This window comes from Myiozetetes cayanensis, unplaced genomic scaffold, assembly GCF_022539395.1.
Source record: "Myiozetetes cayanensis isolate MyiCay16 unplaced genomic scaffold, myiCay2020 scf3, whole genome shotgun sequence".
Taxonomy (NCBI): Eukaryota; Metazoa; Chordata; class Aves; order Passeriformes; family Tyrannidae; genus Myiozetetes; species Myiozetetes cayanensis.
Window position 1 is genome coordinate 1,258,524 of NW_026087521.1, and position 18,032 is coordinate 1,276,555.

The following is an 18,032-nucleotide window of genomic DNA, read 5'->3' on the forward strand; positions in this document are numbered from 1 at the left end:
GTGGGTGCCGGGGCCCGGGAGTGCCTAAGTCTGGGGGCCCGAGGTTTGGGAGGCGCTGGAGTCCGGGGTTTTTGGAGGTGTCCGAGTGCGGGGGTCCGGCGCTTTAGGGGTGCCGAAGTCCGGGGGTTTTAGGGGTGCCGGTGTCTGGGGGTCCGGGTGTGAGGTCGGGGCTATAAATAGCGGCGCCCGAGCCCCCCCACCCCCCGGCCGGTCGGTCGGTCGGTCCCTCCCGGTCGGTCGGTCCCTCCCCGGGACGGGGCGGGACGGGACGGGGCAGCGCTTAAAGCCGCCGCCGCCCCCGGCCCCGCCACTCTCCGCCGCCGCCCCCGGCTCGAGAACCCTCCGGGAACGCATCGGGAACGCACCGGACCTCGCCTCCAATCGGCACCGGGAATTCACCGGGAACCGCTGCTTTGCCTCGGGAACACACCGGGAACCCACCGGGAACCCACCGGGAACTGGCCCCAGAACCCACCGGACCCCGCCGGGATCCGCTGCTCCGCTCCGGGAACTCATCAGGAACCGACTCCCGGGAACCAAGTGGACTCCCCACCCTCCGGGACCCGCCGCTCCCTCGGGGAATCCACCGAGAACCCACCGGACCCCCCCGCCCCCTCCCAACCCCTTAGGGACCCGCTGCTTCCCTCTGGGAGCCGAGAACCGACCCCGCCGCCGGTAACTTGCACCGGGACAGACCCAGGACAGCTGCCTCTGGCACCGGGACCGACTCTGGGAATCGGGACCCCCGCTGGGGACACCGGCATCGAGCCGCGACCCCCTCGCAGGACACCGGGACTGAGCCGAGACCCCGTCCCCAGGCGCCCGCACTGACCCCGGGATCCAGGAGCACCCCCTGAGCACTGGGACTGACCGAGGACACGGTCCCCCAGCGTCGGGAACTGGGACCCCACCCAGGACACTGACACCCACGCGTGATCCAGGACACCGGGACTGACCCAGGACACCGTCCTCCAGCACCAGGACCCCACTGCAGGCGCCGGCACCCACCAGGGACCCCCACCAGGGACACCGGCTCTGAGCCAGGACATCGTCCCCCAGCACCGGCTTTGCCACCGGGAACCAGGACCCCCACCCTGGACATCCACGTTTTCCCAGGACACCAACACTGATTTGGGACCCCCGCCCAGGGTACCAGGACCCCTTCAGGATACTGGGACTGACCCAGAACCCCCATCTGGGCACCGGGATTGACTTGGGACCCCCGCCCAGGCATCAGGAGTGACCTGGGACCCCACACAAGGACCCCAACCCAGCCACCGGGAGTGACCCAAGACTCCCTTACACACCCACTCAGGAACCTCCCCACCACCAGCCAGGAAGCCCCCCACCCAACGAGGACACCCCACAGCCCCACCAGGATGAACTCGTTCGACTCAGCGCCAGGCGAGGACCCCGAGGAGCTCCCGGCCACCGAGAAGGACCTCGCGGAGGACGCGCCCTGGAAGAAGATCCAGCAGAACACGTTCACACGCTGGTGCAACGAGCACCTCAAGTGCGTGCAGAAGCGCATCGGGGACCTGCAGCGTGACCTGAGCGACGGGCTGCGCCTCATCGCCCTGCTCGAGGTGCTCAGCCAGAAGAAGATGGGGCGAAAGCACCACCCGCGCCCCAACTTCCGCCAGATGAAGCTGGAGAACGTCTCGGTGGCCCTGGAGTTCCTGGAGCGGGAGCACATCAAACTCGTGTCCATCGGTGGGTGTGCCAGGGGCGAGCGAGGGGGGCAGAGGAGAGGGTGCCGGGGGGTGGGAGGAGCGGGAATGGGGTGAGTGTGCAAGGGCAGGGGAGATGGGGCGGTGGGGATGGGGCTGGGGGTGAGTGTGCAAAGGACAAGGCCAACGGGCAAATGAGAATGGGGAATGAGTGTGCAAGGGTGGGCGTGGTGGAGGGATGGGAATGGAGGGTGAGCGTGCAAAGGCAGGGTAAGGGACAAGTGAGGATGGGGATGAGTGTGCAAGATTGGGTTGGGATGAGTGTGTGAGGGGAGGTGATGGATGAGTGTGACTAAAATGAGAGTGCAAGGATTGGGGGGTGGAAAAGTGGGAATGAGGGATGAGTGTGCAAGGGAAGGGATGGGCAAGTGAGGATGGGGCCCACGGAGGAGCGTGCAAGAGTGGGGGTGATGGGTGAATGGAAATGGGGGTGAGTGTGCAAGGGTGACAGAGGAGTGGGAATGGAGGATGAATTTGCAAGAGTGGGGCCGATAGGCAGATGAGAGTGGGGGATGAGTGTGCGAGGGGAGGGGTGACAGAGGAGCAGGGACGGGACGAGTGTGCCAGGGCAGGGGAGTGGTGGGAACGGGGCTGAGTGCGCAAGGCGGGGGGCGATGGACAGGTGGCGTGGGGGATGAGTGTGCAAGGGGTGAGCGTGCAAGGGCTCCGTGCAGTCCGTGGGCCTGAACCCGCGTGAGGGGCCGTGCGGGGCCGGCCGTGGGGGGGGATCCGGCCCTCGCGCGAGGGGCTGTGCGGGGGGTGGGTGCTGAGCTCACACTTGGCTCGGGCGGTGCACGCTGAGCTCACGCGGAGGGGCCACCCCGGCCCCTCGCACACTCGCTCCCCCCTCGCAGGGCCCCAGCGCCCACCCCCACCCGACAGCTGCAGGGTGACGCCCCCCCCGCGCGGCCACGGGGGGTTTGCAGCCAGCCCCCCCCCCGCACAAACCTCACCTTTGCACAGCCCGACCCGGGGGGTGAGGAACCCTCCTCCCCCCCACACACACTGTCACCTCCCCCTCTCCACGCGTGGCTTTGCCCCCTCACGTGAACCCCCCCTCACATGAGACCCCAGGTTTTGGGGTCCCCCCCAGGTGTTCCCCTCCTGGAGGCCGCCAGCGAGGGGTGCTGGTGGGGTGGGTGTCCCACCCCGCCCCCACATCTGCAGCCCATTTCCTCCCCGAAAGGCGATCGCTCGTGGGGGGGGGGAGGGAAGGGGACGAGGGAGGTTCCGCCCTGCAGGGCGGTGGGGGAGGCGCCGGGATGTCTGGGGGCCCCCCTTCCTCTCCAGACGCCCCCTGCCTCAGTTTCCCTATCCCGGCACTCCATGGGTCAGGGATTCCCCCGGGGTGCTGGTGGGGGGACCCACAGGGTGCGGGGGAGGAGGGGGTCACCCCAGGGTGCCGCGGGGGTTCAGTGGAACCCCCGGGTGCTCTGAGGGTCAGGGACCCCCCCCCCGGCTGCTCGGGGACCCCTCCGGGTGCTGCCAGGGTTGTGCCCCCACCAGGCACTGCCGGGTGGGCTGTTGGGGTCCCCATGCAGGTTGTCGGGTGCTTGGGGTGGGCGGCAGGCAGTGCCGTGAGGAGTTGGGGTGTCCCCAGGCCTGTAATAGGGACCCTTGCTGTGCCCTGGGGTGTCCCCAGGCGGGTGTTGGGGTTCAGCCCCCCCGCCCATGTCCTGGGGTGTCCCCAGGCGGGTGTTGGGGTGCAGGGCCCCCAGCAGTGCCGTGGGGTGTTGGGTTGTCAGGGGTCCCCGTGGCAGTGCTGTGGGGTTTTGAGGTGCCCCCCCGGGGGGGAGAAGTCTCACGGGGTGTCGGGGTGCAGTCCCCCATTTCCCCCACAACAGGCAGCCAGGGGATTGTGGACGGGACCCTGAAGCTGATCCTGGGGAGGGGGTCGGGATGCAGGGATCCCCCCGGGGGGTCCCGCAGGATGTTGGCGTGTCCCGAGGGGTGCTGTGGGGTATCTGGGTGCCCTGGGGGGAGTCCCGCGGGACCTCGGGTACAGCCCCGCCGTTTCCCCCCCTGCAGACAGCAAAGCCATCGTGGACGGGAACCTGAAACTGATCCTGGGGCTGATCTGGACCCTCATCCTGCACTACTCCATCTCCATGCCGATGTGGGAGGAGGAGGAGGAGGGGGACGAAGGGCGCCGCCAGACCCCCAAGCAGCGGCTGCTGGGCTGGATCCAGAACAAGGTGCCGCAGCTGCCCATCACCAACTTCAATCGCGACTGGCGCGACGGGAAAGCTCTGGGAGCGCTGGTGGACAACTGTGCCCCTGGTGAGGAGGCGGGGCTGGGGGGAGCTGGGGCCGTGATGGGCGTGGTGGGAGTATGGGGGGGACAACTGTGGGGCGTAGGGGGGGCAGGGGGTGGGACAGGGGCAACTTCCCCCTCCTGCAGCTGAAGTGGGGTACAGAGGGCATGGAGGGGTAAGAGCCCCCCAGTCCACGCTGGCTCAGGGGGCCCTGGTGGACACGTTGGGAGTCACTGGATGCAACAAGAAAGGGGTGTGGGATGGGGGGGGGAGGGACAGGGGTGCCTTGCTGACCCTCCTTCCCCTCAGGCCTGTGCCCGGACTGGGAGAAGTGGGATCCCAACGAGCCGGTGCAGAACGCCCGGGAGGCCATGCAGCAGGCGGACGACTGGCTGGGGGTCCCCCAGGTACGGGACACGGGGGGCACCGGGCGTTCCCCGGGTGTGGGGCTCGGGAGGGGGGCACAAAGACGGTGCAGGGTGTTTCGGGGGGATCCACAGCATTCCTGGGCATATGGGGTACCCCTGGGCACCTGTGGGGTTGGGAGGTGTGTGTGTGTGTGGGATGGGGGTGGTTCCCAGCAGGGCTGGGAGGGTATGGTTGGTGGCAGGGGTCGGTCCCAGGAGGGTCTGACAGGTGTCGGGGTCCCCCCTGCAGGTGATCGCCCCCGAGGAGATCGTGGACCCCGATGTGGACGAGCACTCGGTGATGACGTACCTGTCCCAGTTCCCCAAGGCCAAGCTCAAACCGGGGGCCCCCCTGCGCCCCCGGCCCCCCCAGCCTGGCCGTGCCCGCGCCTACGGGCCTGGTACGGGGGGGCTGCGGGCTCAGGGGGGGCTGTGGTGCCAGGAGGGAGGGGGCAAAGGGGGATGTAGGGGGTTGGGAGTCACCAGGAGGCTGCAGACCTGGCACGGGTGGGCAGTGGGGCATGGGGGGGCTCAAGGACCCCACACAGGGGGATATGGGGGAGCGCAGGGACACACAGGGAACACGGCACGGGAGGGACATGGAGGGGTTACTGGGTGGGGGATGTGGAGGGGCTCAGGAACCCAGCACTAGAGGGGTCTTCAGGGGCTATGGGCTGTCAGCACATGAGGGTGACCCACGGGCCCCCCAAAGCCCAGGGAGCCCTCTCCAACCCTGGGGGTGTCACCTGTGCCCAGAGACACCCTGGGGACACCCCAGGGCCGCCACCACTGACCCAGGAAGATCCCAGGGTTTCCCAAGGATCCCCCATGACCCAAGTCCTGTGGGATGCTGGGGGTTGGTGGCATGCTGGGAGGTTCTGGGGTGCTGGGAGTACCTGGGGGGTTCTGGGATCCTGGAACCCCCCTGACCCCCTCCCCCTGCAGGCATCGAGCCACAGGGAAATGTGGTGCTGCGCCCGGCCCAGTTCACGGTGGAGACCCTGGAGGCAGGGGTGGGCGAGGTCCTGGTCTATGTTGAGGACCCCGAGGGACACACCGAGGAGGTACAGGGGGCCCCGGCACCCCCTCTGGGGGGATCCCCCCAGCAGCCCTCTCTGGGGGTCCCCTCCAGTGCCCTAGCTCTGTGTCACCCCCTATCCCCGGTTTTGGGGTCTCTCCCTCCCCCCCACAGGCCAAGGTGGTCCCCAACAATGACAAGAAGCGAACGTACAGCGTCACCTACGTCCCCAAGGTCGCGGGGCTGCACAAGGTGAGCCCTGTGGTGACCCCCTCTGGGACAGCCCCTCGCCACCCGCCCTGCAACGCCCCCCAGCATCCCCCGTGACGCCCCCCGACCCTCTGTGCCCCCCAGGTGACGGTGCTGTTCGCGGGACAGAACATCGACGGCAGCCCCTTCGGGGTGGGCGTGGCCATGGCCCTGGGTGACGCCACCAAGGTGACAGCGCGTGGCCCCGGCCTGGAGCCCGTGGGCAACGTGGCCAACAAGACCACCTACTTTGACATCTACACTGCAGGTGGGGGAATGGGGGGGCCGGGGGGGCTCTGGGGACATGTCCTCGTGCTGGTGTGACCTGGCCATGGCACAACTTGGTGACCCTGAGGCCACGTTCTCACGGTGACAATGACCACGGGGCGTCTCGTGGCTCTGGGGATGTGTCCTCGTGGTGACAGGGTCACGGCATGGCTGGATGACCGGGTACACGTCCTCATGGCCTGGTGGCTCCCCGTGGTGGCCTGGCCGTGGCACTGAGCCCGTGTAATCCTGGTGGCAGGGGCCGGCTCGGGCGACGTGGGGGTGGTGATCACGGACCCCCAGGGCCGGCGGGACACAGTGGAGGTGATGCTGGAGGACAAAGGGGACAACGTGTTCCGCTGCACCTACCGGCCTGTCCTCGAGGGGCCACACACCATCTGTGTCACCTACGCTGGCACCCAGGTCCCCAAGAGCCCCTTCACCGTCAACGTGGCTGAAGGTGAGACCCCCCACCCGCCGGGTCCCCACATGGCCCCACGGCACCCACTGGTGACCAGAGTGGCCCCATCTCACCCATCAGTAGCCCCACAGCACCCACTGGTGACTGTTGTGTCTCCAAGGCAGCTGTTGGTGACCACAGTGGCCCCATGGCACACGGTGCTGACTGTGGTGGCCCTCAATACCTGTCAGTGACCACAGTGGCCCCACGACACCCCTGTGGTTGCCCATGGCCCCAGGGTGGCCCTGTGGCCCCCTCAACCCCCCCAGGATGGCCCTCTGGTGTCCCCAGGGGTATCCCTGTGGCACCCATCAATCCCAGGGTATCCTCAGGGGTTCCTTGTGTCCCTGGGGATCCCATGGCACCTCCCTGTCCGTGGGGTGTCTTCAGGGTGTCCCTACAGGCACCTTCCAGCCCTGGGGACCTCATGGAACCCCACTGTCCCCAGAGTGTCCCCAGCGTGTTCCCACGAGCTTCTCACAATCTGAGGACCCCCCTGCCCCTCCCTGGGGTGTCTCCAGGGTGTTCCCATGGGTATCTTCCAGTCCTGGGGACCCCCTGCCCCTCCTTGTCCCTGGGGTTGTCCCCAGGGTGTTTCCCGGTGCCCGGTGGGTGCTGGTGGGTGCTAACGGGGGTCTCCAGCCTGCACCCCCTCAGCGGTGCGGGCCGCGGGCCGGGGGCTGCAGCCACGGGGGATCCGGGTGCAGGAGGTGGCCGACTTCAAGGTGATGACACGGGGTGCGGGCAGCGGGGACCTGCGGGTGACACTGCGGGGGCCAGGTATGTGTCACTGCAGGGGGCACGGGGGGGTCGGGTGGTTGGAGGGCACCACAGGCTTGGCCAAAGGGAGTCCACGAACGGGGGGTCCCACCAGGATGCCCCGTGGTGTGGGTGCATCAGTGTGGGGTCCCCATGGAGGGAGGGACGTGGGTGCAGGTCCCGTGGGGGGTCTGGCATTGGGGGGCACCATGGGGTGTCGGGGGGTGGGTGGGTGCGTGGGTAGGGGTCCCATGGGGTTGTCTGTGGGAGTTGGATGGCTGGGGGACACCACAGGGTTGGCCATGCGTGGTAGGGGGGGTGCACCATGGGGAGGTGCAATGGTTGGAGGATGCCCTGGGGATGTACCCGTGGCTGGGGGGTGTTTCTGGGGGGATTGTGGGTGCCCTATGTGACCCCTCCCTCCCGCAGGGGGCACGGAGGAGCCGGTGACAGTGCGGGACGTGGGCGACGGCGTCTACGAGTGCGAGTACCTGCCCCGGGTCCCCGGCACCTACCAGGTGTCCATCACCTGGGGGGGCTACGCCATCCCCCGCAGGTCAGTGACACGCACAGGGGGCACCCTGGCGGGGGGAAGGAGAGTCAGGGGGCACCCCTCACTGCCCCTTCACCTTGAAACCCTTTCAAGATGCAGATGTCCCCCTGGGGGTGGAGTGTTTGGGAGGATGTGGGAGGTGGCGGGGATACAATTCCCACCCCCACCCCATCCTCCTCAGCCTGTTCAAGGTGCAGATGTGTGAGGGGTGGGGGGCGTGCAGGTGTGTCACAATCCCCCCCTCACACCAACCTGTCCCCCCCCAGCCCGTTCGAGGTGCAGGTGTCCCCCCAGCCAGGGACACAGAAGGTCCGGGCCTGGGGGCCGGGGCTCGAGGGAGGGGTCGTGGGACGCCCTGCAGACTTCGTGGTTGAGGCCATCGGCACCGAAGTGGGGACCCTTGGTGAGCCCAGGAGGGGGCACGTGGGGACAGGGTGGGGGGCACCGCGGTGGGGATGTGGGGACAAGGTATGCGGGGACGTGGCACTGCGGAGGGTGGCACTGTGTGGGGATGTGGGGACAATGTATGTGGGGACGTGGCACTGTGGAGGGTGGCACTGTGTGGGGATGTGGGGACAATGTATGTGGGGACGTGGCACTGCGGAGGGTGGCACTGTGTGGGGACACGGGTATGGAATGGGTGAGACCCCGCTGGGGACACGGGGACAGGTTGGAGGACAGGTGCCATGGTGGGGTCCCTGATACTGCGGTGAGATGGGCACAGGGTGGGGACCATGAAGGTGGGAATGTGGGGCAGGCTGGGGGTGGCCACAGCAGGGATGTGGGGACATGGGTAGCAGGGCCCTGAGGACACGGGCACAGAACAGGGGACAGTGACCTGGGGCTTCCCGCTGCGGGGACACGAAGACACGTTGGGTGTCACCCCACTGGGGACATGGGCTGGGAGCGGGGACGAGGACGAGGCGCGGGGGTCCCGGTGGGGGCGCGGGGTGACGGTGGCTGCGGTGCCCCCAGGGTTCTCCATCGAGGGCCCGTCGCAGGCGCGCATCGAGTGCGACGACAAGGGCGACGGCTCATGTGACGTGCGGTACTGGCCCACCGAGCCGGGGCCCTACGCCGTGCACGTGGTGTGCGACGACGAGGACATCCGGGACAGCCCCTTCATGGCCGACATCCGCCCCGCGCCCCCCGACTCCTGGCCCGACAAGGTGCTGCCGCCCACAGCTCCCTGCTGGGCCTCACTGCACCCCACTGCACCTCACCCGTGGGGTTCTGGGGGTGCCGGTGCCCCCCTGACCTCCCCTGGATTCCCCCGTGCAGGTGAAGGCCTTCGGGCCGGGGCTGGAGCCCACGGGCTGCATCGTGGACCGCCCGGCCGAGTTCACCATCGACGCCCGTGGTGCCGGCAAGGGGCCTCTCAAGCTCTACGCACAGGTAAGTGCCTTTAGGTGACACGGGGTGGTGCTGAGCGCCTTTGAGTCCTGCTGAGCACTACTGGGTCCCGTTGAGTGACGCTGGACACTGTTGGGTGCCACTGAGCACTGTTGGGTGCCGGTGGGCACCCTTGGGCACCCTTGGGCGCCGCTGGGTCCCCTCATCTCCCCCGTGGTGCCCGCAGGACGCCGAGGGCTTCCCCATCGACATCAAGGTGAAGGACAACGGTGACGGCACCTTCCACTGCGTCTACGTCCCCACCAAAGCCATCAAGCACACGGTCATCGTCACCTGGGGGGGCGTCAACACCCCCAACAGCCCCTTCCGCGTGGGTGTCCGGGGGGCCCGTGGGATGCTGGGGTGGCTGTGGGGGTCCAAAGGGGCGCAGAGAGGGGGTGCCAGTCGTGGAGGGTGTTGAGGCGTCAGATGTGGGACGTGGGGGTCCCATGGGGCACTGGGCATGGAGGTCCCGTGGGAATGGGGGGCCAGGGTAGGGCTGAGGGCCCATGGGGTGATGTGGATGGCGATGGGGGTCCCACGGGGTGCTGGATGTGAGGATGGGGGTCCCAGACCATTAAGGGTGCTGGGATGGGGTTGAGGGTCTCCTGGAGTGGTGTGGATGGTGTGGTGGGGATGGAGGAGGGTGCCAAAATGTGGATGGGGGGGTTCCCATGGGCCGATGGGCTAGGGAGCCACTGGTGGAATTGGGGGTTTCAGCCCCATGGGGTGCCTGGCAGGGAGGGGTCCATGCCCCTGCCCTGCAGGTGACACTGTGGGCCCACAGGTGAGCGTGGGGGAGGGCAGCCACCCTGGCAGGGTGAAGGTGCACGGGCCAGGCGTGGAGAAGACGGGGCTGAAGGCCAATGAACCCACCTACTTCACCGTGGACTGCAGTGAGGCTGGACAGGGTGGGTAATGGAAGGGGGACATCCTGGGGATCCCTCTGTGGGGCATGAGACTCGTGTACTGTGTCCTTTGTCCTGCACCCCTGGTCCTCATCCTGCATTCCTGGTCCTCCTCTGCTTCCCTCCTGGTCCTCCATGTGCATCCCTGGACCAGCATCCCTGGTCCTGGGCTCCTTCGTCCTGTTTCCATCTGCCCCAGTCCTGTCCCTACATTCCTGATCCTGCATCTCTGCTCCTGGTCCATTGTCCCTGGTCCTGGTCTAGGATTCCAGGGCCTGCATCCGTGCTCCTGCACCTGCATCCCTGGTCCGTTATCTCTGCTCCTTGTTCATCGCCCATAGTCCTGGTCCTGCTCCCCACCCCGTGTCTACCTGGTTCCACCCCTCAGTGCCCCCCAGGGCAGTGGATGCCACTGACCCTGCCCCCCACAGGTGATGTCAGCATTGGGATCAAGTGTGCCCCGGGGGTGGTGGGGCCCCTCGAGGCCGACATCGACTTTGACATCATCAAGAACGACAACGACACCTTCACGGTCAAGTACACGGCGCCGGGCGCGGGGCTCTACACCATCATGGTGCTCTTCGCCAACCAGGTGAGGGTGCCGGGGGTGCCCCCTACCCCTGGGGGCCAGGTGGGGCTGGAGCTCCATCCCCCTGTGGTGCCCCTGTGTCACTGTGCCCTGGTCTCTGTCCCCCAGGAGATCCCCTCCAGTCCCTTCCGCATCAAGGTGGACCCGTCCCACGACGCCAGCAAGGTCAAGGCCGAGGGCCCCGGGCTCAGCCGCACGGGTGAGGGAGATGTGGGGCACGGGTGGGCATGGGGGATGTGGGGCAGGGGCTGCAGTGGGGCTGGGACCGCGATGCCGTGGGTCCCTCGGTGACTGATGACGGGTGCAGAGGTGGAGGCAGCGACCCCCACCCAGTTCTGGGTGCCGTGGGGCGGGGGCTGTGAGTCCTGCGGGTGCCGTGGGTCCCACAGTGACCGATGATATGTGCAGGGGTGGAGGTGGGGACCCCAACCCACTTCCGTGTGCAGACGCGGGGGGCGGGGAAGGCCCCCCTGGACGTGCGGTTTGCGGGGACGGGGCCCGGCCCGGCCGTCGCCGACTTCGAGGTCATCGACAATCACGACTATTCCTACACCGTCAAGTACACCCCGCTGCAGCAGGTGGGTGCTGGGGCACTCTGACACATGGGAGGGGGCACCCTGACCTGGGGGGAGGGACCTTGATCCGTGAGGGGACACCATAACCCTGTGGGGACCTGACCCATGGGGTCACCTCATGGAGGCATCCCAACCTGTCTGTGCACCCCAACCCATAGGGTCACCCCATCAGGGCCTGCTCATTGACACCCCATCCCCTGGGAACCCAAAAGGACATCCCCCCCGACAGCCCAGTGGCTCCATGGGCACCCCTATGAGCTTCCCATCCCCTCGGCACCCTACCCCTATGAACACCCCCCTTCACGTGGATACCCCACCCCTGTGGGTACTCCCGTGGGGCAGCTACACCCCTTCACAGGCACCAGTCACCCCAGGGCACCCCCAGATCAACAAATGACCCCCCATCCCTGGGACTTTGCCCCCTCTAGCACCCACGGGTGACCCCCAGCACCCCTCTGTGGGTGCCCTGCCCCGCTGCTGGGTGTCGGTGTCCCCCAGCAGCACCCTGAGGTGACAATGTCCCTGCAGGGCCCCCTGTCCGTGGTGGTCACCTACGGAGGAGACCCCATTCCTAAGAGCCCCTTCCCTGTCACCGTGGCCCCCCCCTTGCAGCTGGGCAAGGTCAAAGTGCAGGGGCTCAACAGCAGTGAGTGGGGGCACTTGGGGGGGGCACTGGGGAGGGCACTGGTGGGGGGAGCACTCTGGATGTGGGGTACAGCATGGGAAGGGGCCCTGGGGGGGACACTTGAGCGTGGGGGCACCCTAAGGGGACACACCCTGGTGGAAGGCGAACCTGAATGGGGGGGGTCAGCCTGGGAAGGCACCCTGGATATGGGGAGCACTCTGATGGGGGGCACACCCTTGGCTGTGGGGTTCATCATGGGGTTGGGGCACATGACAGCAGGGACATTGGGGATGGAGGGCAGCATGTGGGGGAGGACCCTCTGTGGGTGGGGGACACCCTGGATATGGGGGACACCCATGGGTGGGGGCACGGCAAGGAGGGTGACACACCCTGTGGGTGGCACAACACCCTGGACGTGATGGGAAACACCCTTGGGTAGGGGTGATGGACTCTGGGATACACACACAGACACACCCCTGGGTCTGGGGGACATACCTGGGTGTGGGGTTCACCATGGAGGATCTGGGGGCACCCCAGGGGTTTGTGTGTGACCCCCCCTGAGCGCAGGGTGCCCCCCTGACCCCCATTCCTCCACAGAGGCGGAGGTGGGACAGGTGCAGGAGTTCCAGGTGGAGTCTCAGGGTGCGGGGGGCCAGGGGCACCTGGAGGTGAAGGTGACGGGCCCCTCACGCCGCCCCGTGCCCTGCACGGTGGGACCTGCGCCCCCCGGGGGTCCCCACCCCGTCAGCTTCACCCCCTCCGAGGAGGGGCCCCACCGCGTCGAGATCACCTACGATGGGCACCCAGTGCCGGGCAGCCCCTTCCCCGTGGAGGCACTGCTGCCCCCCGACCCCTCCAAGGTGAGCTGGCACACCTGGGTGCCCCCTGTGACCCCTGCATGTCCTCCCTGAACCCCACGCGTCCCTCTGCCTGTAGGTGGTGGCTTTGGGGCCGTGGCTGCGGTGTGGGGGTCCCCCACACGTCTCTGTCCCTCCTGACCCCCCTGTGTCCTTGTGCCCACAGGTGGTGGCCTCGGGACCGGGGCTGCAGGGCGGCCGTGTGGGGGTCCCGGCGCCCTTCTCCATCGCCACGCAGGGTGCTGGCAGCGGGGGGCTGGGGCTGACGGTGGAGGGGCCTTGCGAGGCCAAGATCGAGTGCCAGGACAACGGGGACGGCTCCTGCGCCGTGTCCTACCTGCCCACGGTGCCCGGCGAGTACCACATCAACATCCTCTTCGCCGGGCGCCACATCCCGGGCAGCCCCTTCACGGCCGCGGTCACGGCGCCCTTCGACCCGGCCAAGGTGACGGCGTCGGGGCCGGGGCTGGAGCGCGGCCGCGCGGGCGAGGCGGCCGCTTTCTCCGTGGACTGCTCGCAGGCCGGCGAGGCCGAGCTCACCATCGAGATCCGCTCCGAGGCCGGCGCCAAGGCCGAGGTGCTGGTGCAGAACAACCGCGACGGCACCTACGCCATCACCTACACCCCGGCCTGCGCCGGCGCCTACACCATCACCATCAACTACGGCGGCCTCCCGGTCCCCAACTGCCCCGTGCGCGTCACCGTCGACCCGGCCGTCGACACCAGCAGCGTCAAGGTCTACGGCAAAGGCGTGGAGCCGCGAGGTGAGGGGGTGGCCATGCAGGGGCTGCTCACCACGGGCACCTCCCTTCCCACAGGGATCTCCTCCCCATAGGCATCCCATCCATGTGGGCACCTCCTCCCCCAGTCTCCCCACAGCCACCTCCTCCCCATGCCCTTCTCCCCAAGGGTGTTCCTTCCCTGTGGGCATGTCTTCCCCGTGGATGCCACCACGGGCATCTCCCCTCCATGGGCATCTCCATGGACACCCCATCCCTGTGAGCATCCTTTCTCCATGGACACACCCACTCACGGGCATCCCAACCCCACGGTCACCTTGTCCCCATGAGCACCCTATGGGTATCCCCTCTCTTGGGGGTGGGTCGTTTGCACCCCATGGACCTCTCCTCTCCACGGACACCTCCTCCTTGCATGGAAAACCCCATGGCCATGGACACCCCCATGGGCACCGACATCTCCTGATTGGTCACCCCATGGACACCCCCTCCCCACAGGTGCCCTCTCTCATGGGGGGGTCTCCTGGGCACCCCACAGGCATCTTCTCCCCACAGGCACCTCCTCCCCTGTCCTCCTAACCCCACCACTGCTCAGGGGTCTCCGTGGCTTCCCCCCCACTCACCTCTCCCATGGGGGGATGGTGGACTCTGGGGTTTCAGAGAGTGCGGGATGGGGCTGGGGGCGTGTGCCAGGACACCCCTGAACCCCCTGTGTGTGCTGAGAGGGCCATGGATGCTCAGGGGGCACAGGGAGGGACCCCCAGGTGAGCTCCGGGCCCCCCCTGACTCTCCTGTGCCCCCCAGGGGTGCTGCGGGAGGTGGGCACTGAGTTCACGGTGGATGCGCGGGCTCTGGCCCCCGCGGGGGGACCCCACGTCCGGGCGCGGGTGCTGAACCCCTCGGGGACCCCCATCGACACCTTCGTCACCGACCTCGGCGATGGCACCTACCGCGTGGAGTACACACCCTTCGAGGAAGGTGAGGGACCCCCACAGCCCCCCAGGAACCCCAGCACCCCCTGGGGACCCCCAGGGACCCTGAGCCCCGACAGGGACTCTCTCTGCACCCCCCCAGGACACCAACACCCCCATGGGACCCCAACTCCTGGCCAGGCATCCTTTGTCCCCCATGGGGGACCCCTAGAGAGGGACCTTACCAAACCACATCCAAGTGGGGAACTGCGCTCGATTCCCCCTGAACCCCCAGAACCACAGACCCCAAAACCACCTGAGACAGCCCCAGACTTCACTCAGGGACCCCCAACCAGCCCCCAAAACCTCATTCAAGAACCCCCAAACCTCCTGAGACTCCCCACTCCAAGGGATTCCCAAAGTCCCTGAGACCCTCCAAACCCCACCCAGGGCCCCCAAATTCCCTGAAACCCCCACAAAACCACTTAAGAACCACCTCCAACCCACCAAGGGATCCCCAACCTCCACCTGAGCTCTACCCAGGGACCCTCAAATCCCCTGAGAGCCCCCAGCCCCTCTCCGAGACACCCCCCACCCTGCTGTGGGCAGTGTGTGACTGTCCCTGTCCCAGGGCTGCACCGGGTGGAGGTGACATACGATGATGTGGCGGTCCCGAAGAGCCCCTTCCGCGTGGGGGTGACTGAGGGCTGTGACCCCACCCGTGTGCGGGCACACGGTCCCGGCCTGGAGGGCGGCCTGGTGGGCACAGCCAACCACTTCACCGTGGAGACCAGGTGGGCACTGACCCCGAGCCCCTCAGCTCCCACCCTGCCACCACCCCACACCCACAGACCTCCCCCCAGAGGTGTCACCTCGGTCCCAGGCCACCAACCCACCATCTCCATCCCCTGCCACGGAGGAGCCACGTCCATCCCCTTGCGTTGGATGTACTGCCTGTGCCCCCTCTCTTGGATGTGCCACCTCCATCCCAGGTCACCAAACCTGCATCTCCATCCCCTGCCTGTCCCATATCACCAACGGCATCTCTGCCCCCTTGACACGGAGGTGCCACCTCCATCCCTTGTCACCAACCGGGCATCTCCACCCTCTGCCATCGGTGTGCCACCTCCATCTCCCTGCCACCAGCATGGCACCCCCACCTCACTGCCTTGGTGGTGGCACCTCCCTCCCCTTGCCATGGAGCTGGCACCTCCATCCCACTGCCACTGTGTCACCTCCCTCTCCCCACCATAGCTGTTCTTCCCCATGGTCCCACCATGCCCGTGTCACCCTCCCTGAGCAGTGTTTTCTCCCCAGGGGCGCGGGCACCGGGGGGCTGGGTCTGGCCATCGAGGGTCCCTCGGAGGCCAAGATGTCCTGCAAGGACAACAAGGACGGGAGCTGTGCGGTGGAGTACGTCCCCTTCACGCCCGGCGACTACGACGTCAACATCACCTTCGGTGGCCACCCCATCCCCGGTGCGTGGGGACACGGGGATGGGCGGGTGGGAGAGGGGTCCTGGTGGTGTATGACACCATGGTGGCCCCGTGCCCAAGCTGTCCCCTGCCTGTGCTGTCCCCATGGGCGCGGCCCTTTGATATCCCACAATGACCCCATAGCCACACTGTGCCCGTGCCCGTGCCGAGCCCTTCGCCACGCTGATCCCATGGCCATGCAGTCACTGTGCCCACGGTGACCCCATGGCCACATTGACCCTCTGGTCATGCTGTCCCCATGCCCATTTTGAACCCATGGCCATGTGGACCCCACGTATGTGTTGGCCCCGTGGGTGTGTCACCCTCATGAACACATTGGCCCCACACTGTGCCCATGCCCACGATGAACACACTGATCCTACAGCCCATGCTGACCCTATGGATATATTGACCCCAGGGCCATGCTGACCTCACCCTCATGCTGACCCCATGCCCACATTGACCCAATGGCCATGCCACTCCTGTCCCCACCCTGCCCTGCCCCCGCAGCGCCCACTCCATGCACTGACACCCCCTCCCCGTGCAGGGAGCCCGTTCCGGGTGCGGGTGCGGGATACCGTGGATCCCTCGAAGGTGACGTGCTCGGGACCGGGGCTGGGCCCCACCGTCCGTGCACGGCTGCCCCAGACCTTCACCGTGGACGTCAGCGCCGCGGGGCGTGCAGCCCTCGAGGTGACGCTGCTGGGGCCTGCCGGTACGTGGGGACATGGGGGGGTGGAGGCCTTGTCTTGTGGGGTGTCCTAACCTTGCCCAGTGGATCCCATAGTCCATAGGGTGTCTTTGGGATGTCCTGACCCATAGATGTCCTGCGTGGTGGCTTGTCCAACCCCGTGGATGCCATGTGTCCATAGGGTGTCCTGCCCTGTGGTGTGCCCTGTTCTATAGGGTGTCCTACCCATGGGCATCCTGCTCCACGGGATGTCCAGCCCCATGGCTCCCCTTCTCCCTAGGGTCTCCTGCCTCATGGAGTTCCCTGCTCAGGGATGTCCTGCCCCACATGCTGCTCTATACCCTCCGTGTTCCCCTGCCCATGTGTCCCCCCCGCCTCACATATCACCACCCCCCACACGTTCTGCTGCCCCACAGGGCTACCAGAGCCCCTGGAGGTCCGAGACAATGGTGACGGCACCCATAAGGTCACCTACACCCCGGCCACCGACGGGCCCTACACCGTGGCCGTCAAGTACGGAGGGCAGGAGGTGCCACGCAGGTGAGACCTCACCCGAGGTGGGTGAGCGGGTGGGGACACAGGACCCCCACGCAGCCTGGGGGTCCCTGCTCCCCCCTTACCCCCTACCCCCTCGCAGCCCCTTCAAGGTGACAGCGCTACCAGCCCACGATGCCAGCAAGGTGCGGGCGAGCGGCCCCGGGCTGAGCGCGGGGGGCATCCCCGCCAGCCTCCCCGTTGAGTTCACCATCGACGCCCGCGACGCTGGCGAGGGGCTCCTCACCGTGCAGATCCTGCTCAATGCAGGGGGGGAACACGGGGGGATGTGGGGAGCAGGCGAGGGCTGCTCATGGTGCAGATCCTGCTCAATGCAGGGGGGAACACGGGGGGATGTGGGGAGCAGGCGAGGGCTGCTCATGGTGCAGATCCTGCTCAGTGCCAGGGGGATACATGGGGTGCCCTTTCCCCCACGTACCGGGGTGCTGATGGGGGGTTGCCCGCAGGACCCCGAGGGGCAGCCCAAGAAGGCATCGATCCGGGACAACGGGGACGGCACCTACACGGTGTCCTACGTGCCCGACGTGCCGGGGCGCTACACCAGCACCGTCAAGTACGGGGGGGATGAGATCCCCGCGTCGCCCTTCCGCGTCCTCGCTGTGCCTGCCGGCGATGCCAGCAAGTGCCTCGTCACAGGTGGGGCTGCCCCACAGTGTCCTCGTGCTGATCGATGCCATCCCTCGCTGACCCACAGCATCCCCTCACTGACCCACAGCATCCCCTCACTGACCCACGGTGTCCCCTCGCTGCCCCGTGTCATCCCCTCACTGCCCTGTGGTGTCCTTTCGCTGGCCCACCGCATCCCTCGCTGACCCACCGTGTCCCCGTGCTGCCCCATGGCATCCCTCCTACCTCACGGCATCCACATGCTGACCCACAGTGTCCCCTTGCTGCCCCACAGCACCCACCCTACCCCAGACACCCCTGCCTTGCCCCCTGGCACCCCATTGCTGCCCCCCCAGCAACCCCATCTGCCCCACTGCTGCCTCACAGCACCTCCCCACTGCCCCCCAGCACCT

General features: G+C 67.5%; 1 protein-coding gene across 1 annotated transcript in view; it reads left to right on the forward strand.

Moving 5' to 3' along the window:
* Positions 1–338: 338 nt before the first annotated feature.
* FLNC (filamin C) overlaps positions 339–18,032 on the forward strand; it is a 28,048-nt gene continuing 10,354 nt past the window's right edge. Inside the window, exons 1-28 of the mRNA XM_050323857.1 lie at positions 339–1,713; positions 3,759–4,010; positions 4,295–4,392; positions 4,643–4,793; positions 5,338–5,456; positions 5,585–5,662; positions 5,765–5,927; positions 6,186–6,386; positions 7,029–7,166; positions 7,575–7,701; positions 7,965–8,101; positions 8,674–8,867; positions 8,980–9,093; positions 9,278–9,421; positions 9,878–10,001; positions 10,430–10,590; positions 10,696–10,786; positions 10,996–11,165; positions 11,691–11,808; positions 12,385–12,647; positions 12,811–13,408; positions 14,186–14,359; positions 14,924–15,086; positions 15,610–15,770; positions 16,315–16,482; positions 16,875–16,998; positions 17,096–17,258; positions 17,460–17,649. Coding sequence (XP_050179814.1) covers positions 1,380–1,713; positions 3,759–4,010; positions 4,295–4,392; positions 4,643–4,793; positions 5,338–5,456; positions 5,585–5,662; positions 5,765–5,927; positions 6,186–6,386; positions 7,029–7,166; positions 7,575–7,701; positions 7,965–8,101; positions 8,674–8,867; positions 8,980–9,093; positions 9,278–9,421; positions 9,878–10,001; positions 10,430–10,590; positions 10,696–10,786; positions 10,996–11,165; positions 11,691–11,808; positions 12,385–12,647; positions 12,811–13,408; positions 14,186–14,359; positions 14,924–15,086; positions 15,610–15,770; positions 16,315–16,482; positions 16,875–16,998; positions 17,096–17,258; positions 17,460–17,649 — 4,918 coding nt within the window. The 5' untranslated portion in view covers positions 339–1,379. The remainder of the gene's footprint in view (positions 1,714–3,758; positions 4,011–4,294; positions 4,393–4,642; positions 4,794–5,337; positions 5,457–5,584; positions 5,663–5,764; positions 5,928–6,185; positions 6,387–7,028; positions 7,167–7,574; positions 7,702–7,964; positions 8,102–8,673; positions 8,868–8,979; positions 9,094–9,277; positions 9,422–9,877; positions 10,002–10,429; positions 10,591–10,695; positions 10,787–10,995; positions 11,166–11,690; positions 11,809–12,384; positions 12,648–12,810; positions 13,409–14,185; positions 14,360–14,923; positions 15,087–15,609; positions 15,771–16,314; positions 16,483–16,874; positions 16,999–17,095; positions 17,259–17,459; positions 17,650–18,032) is intronic.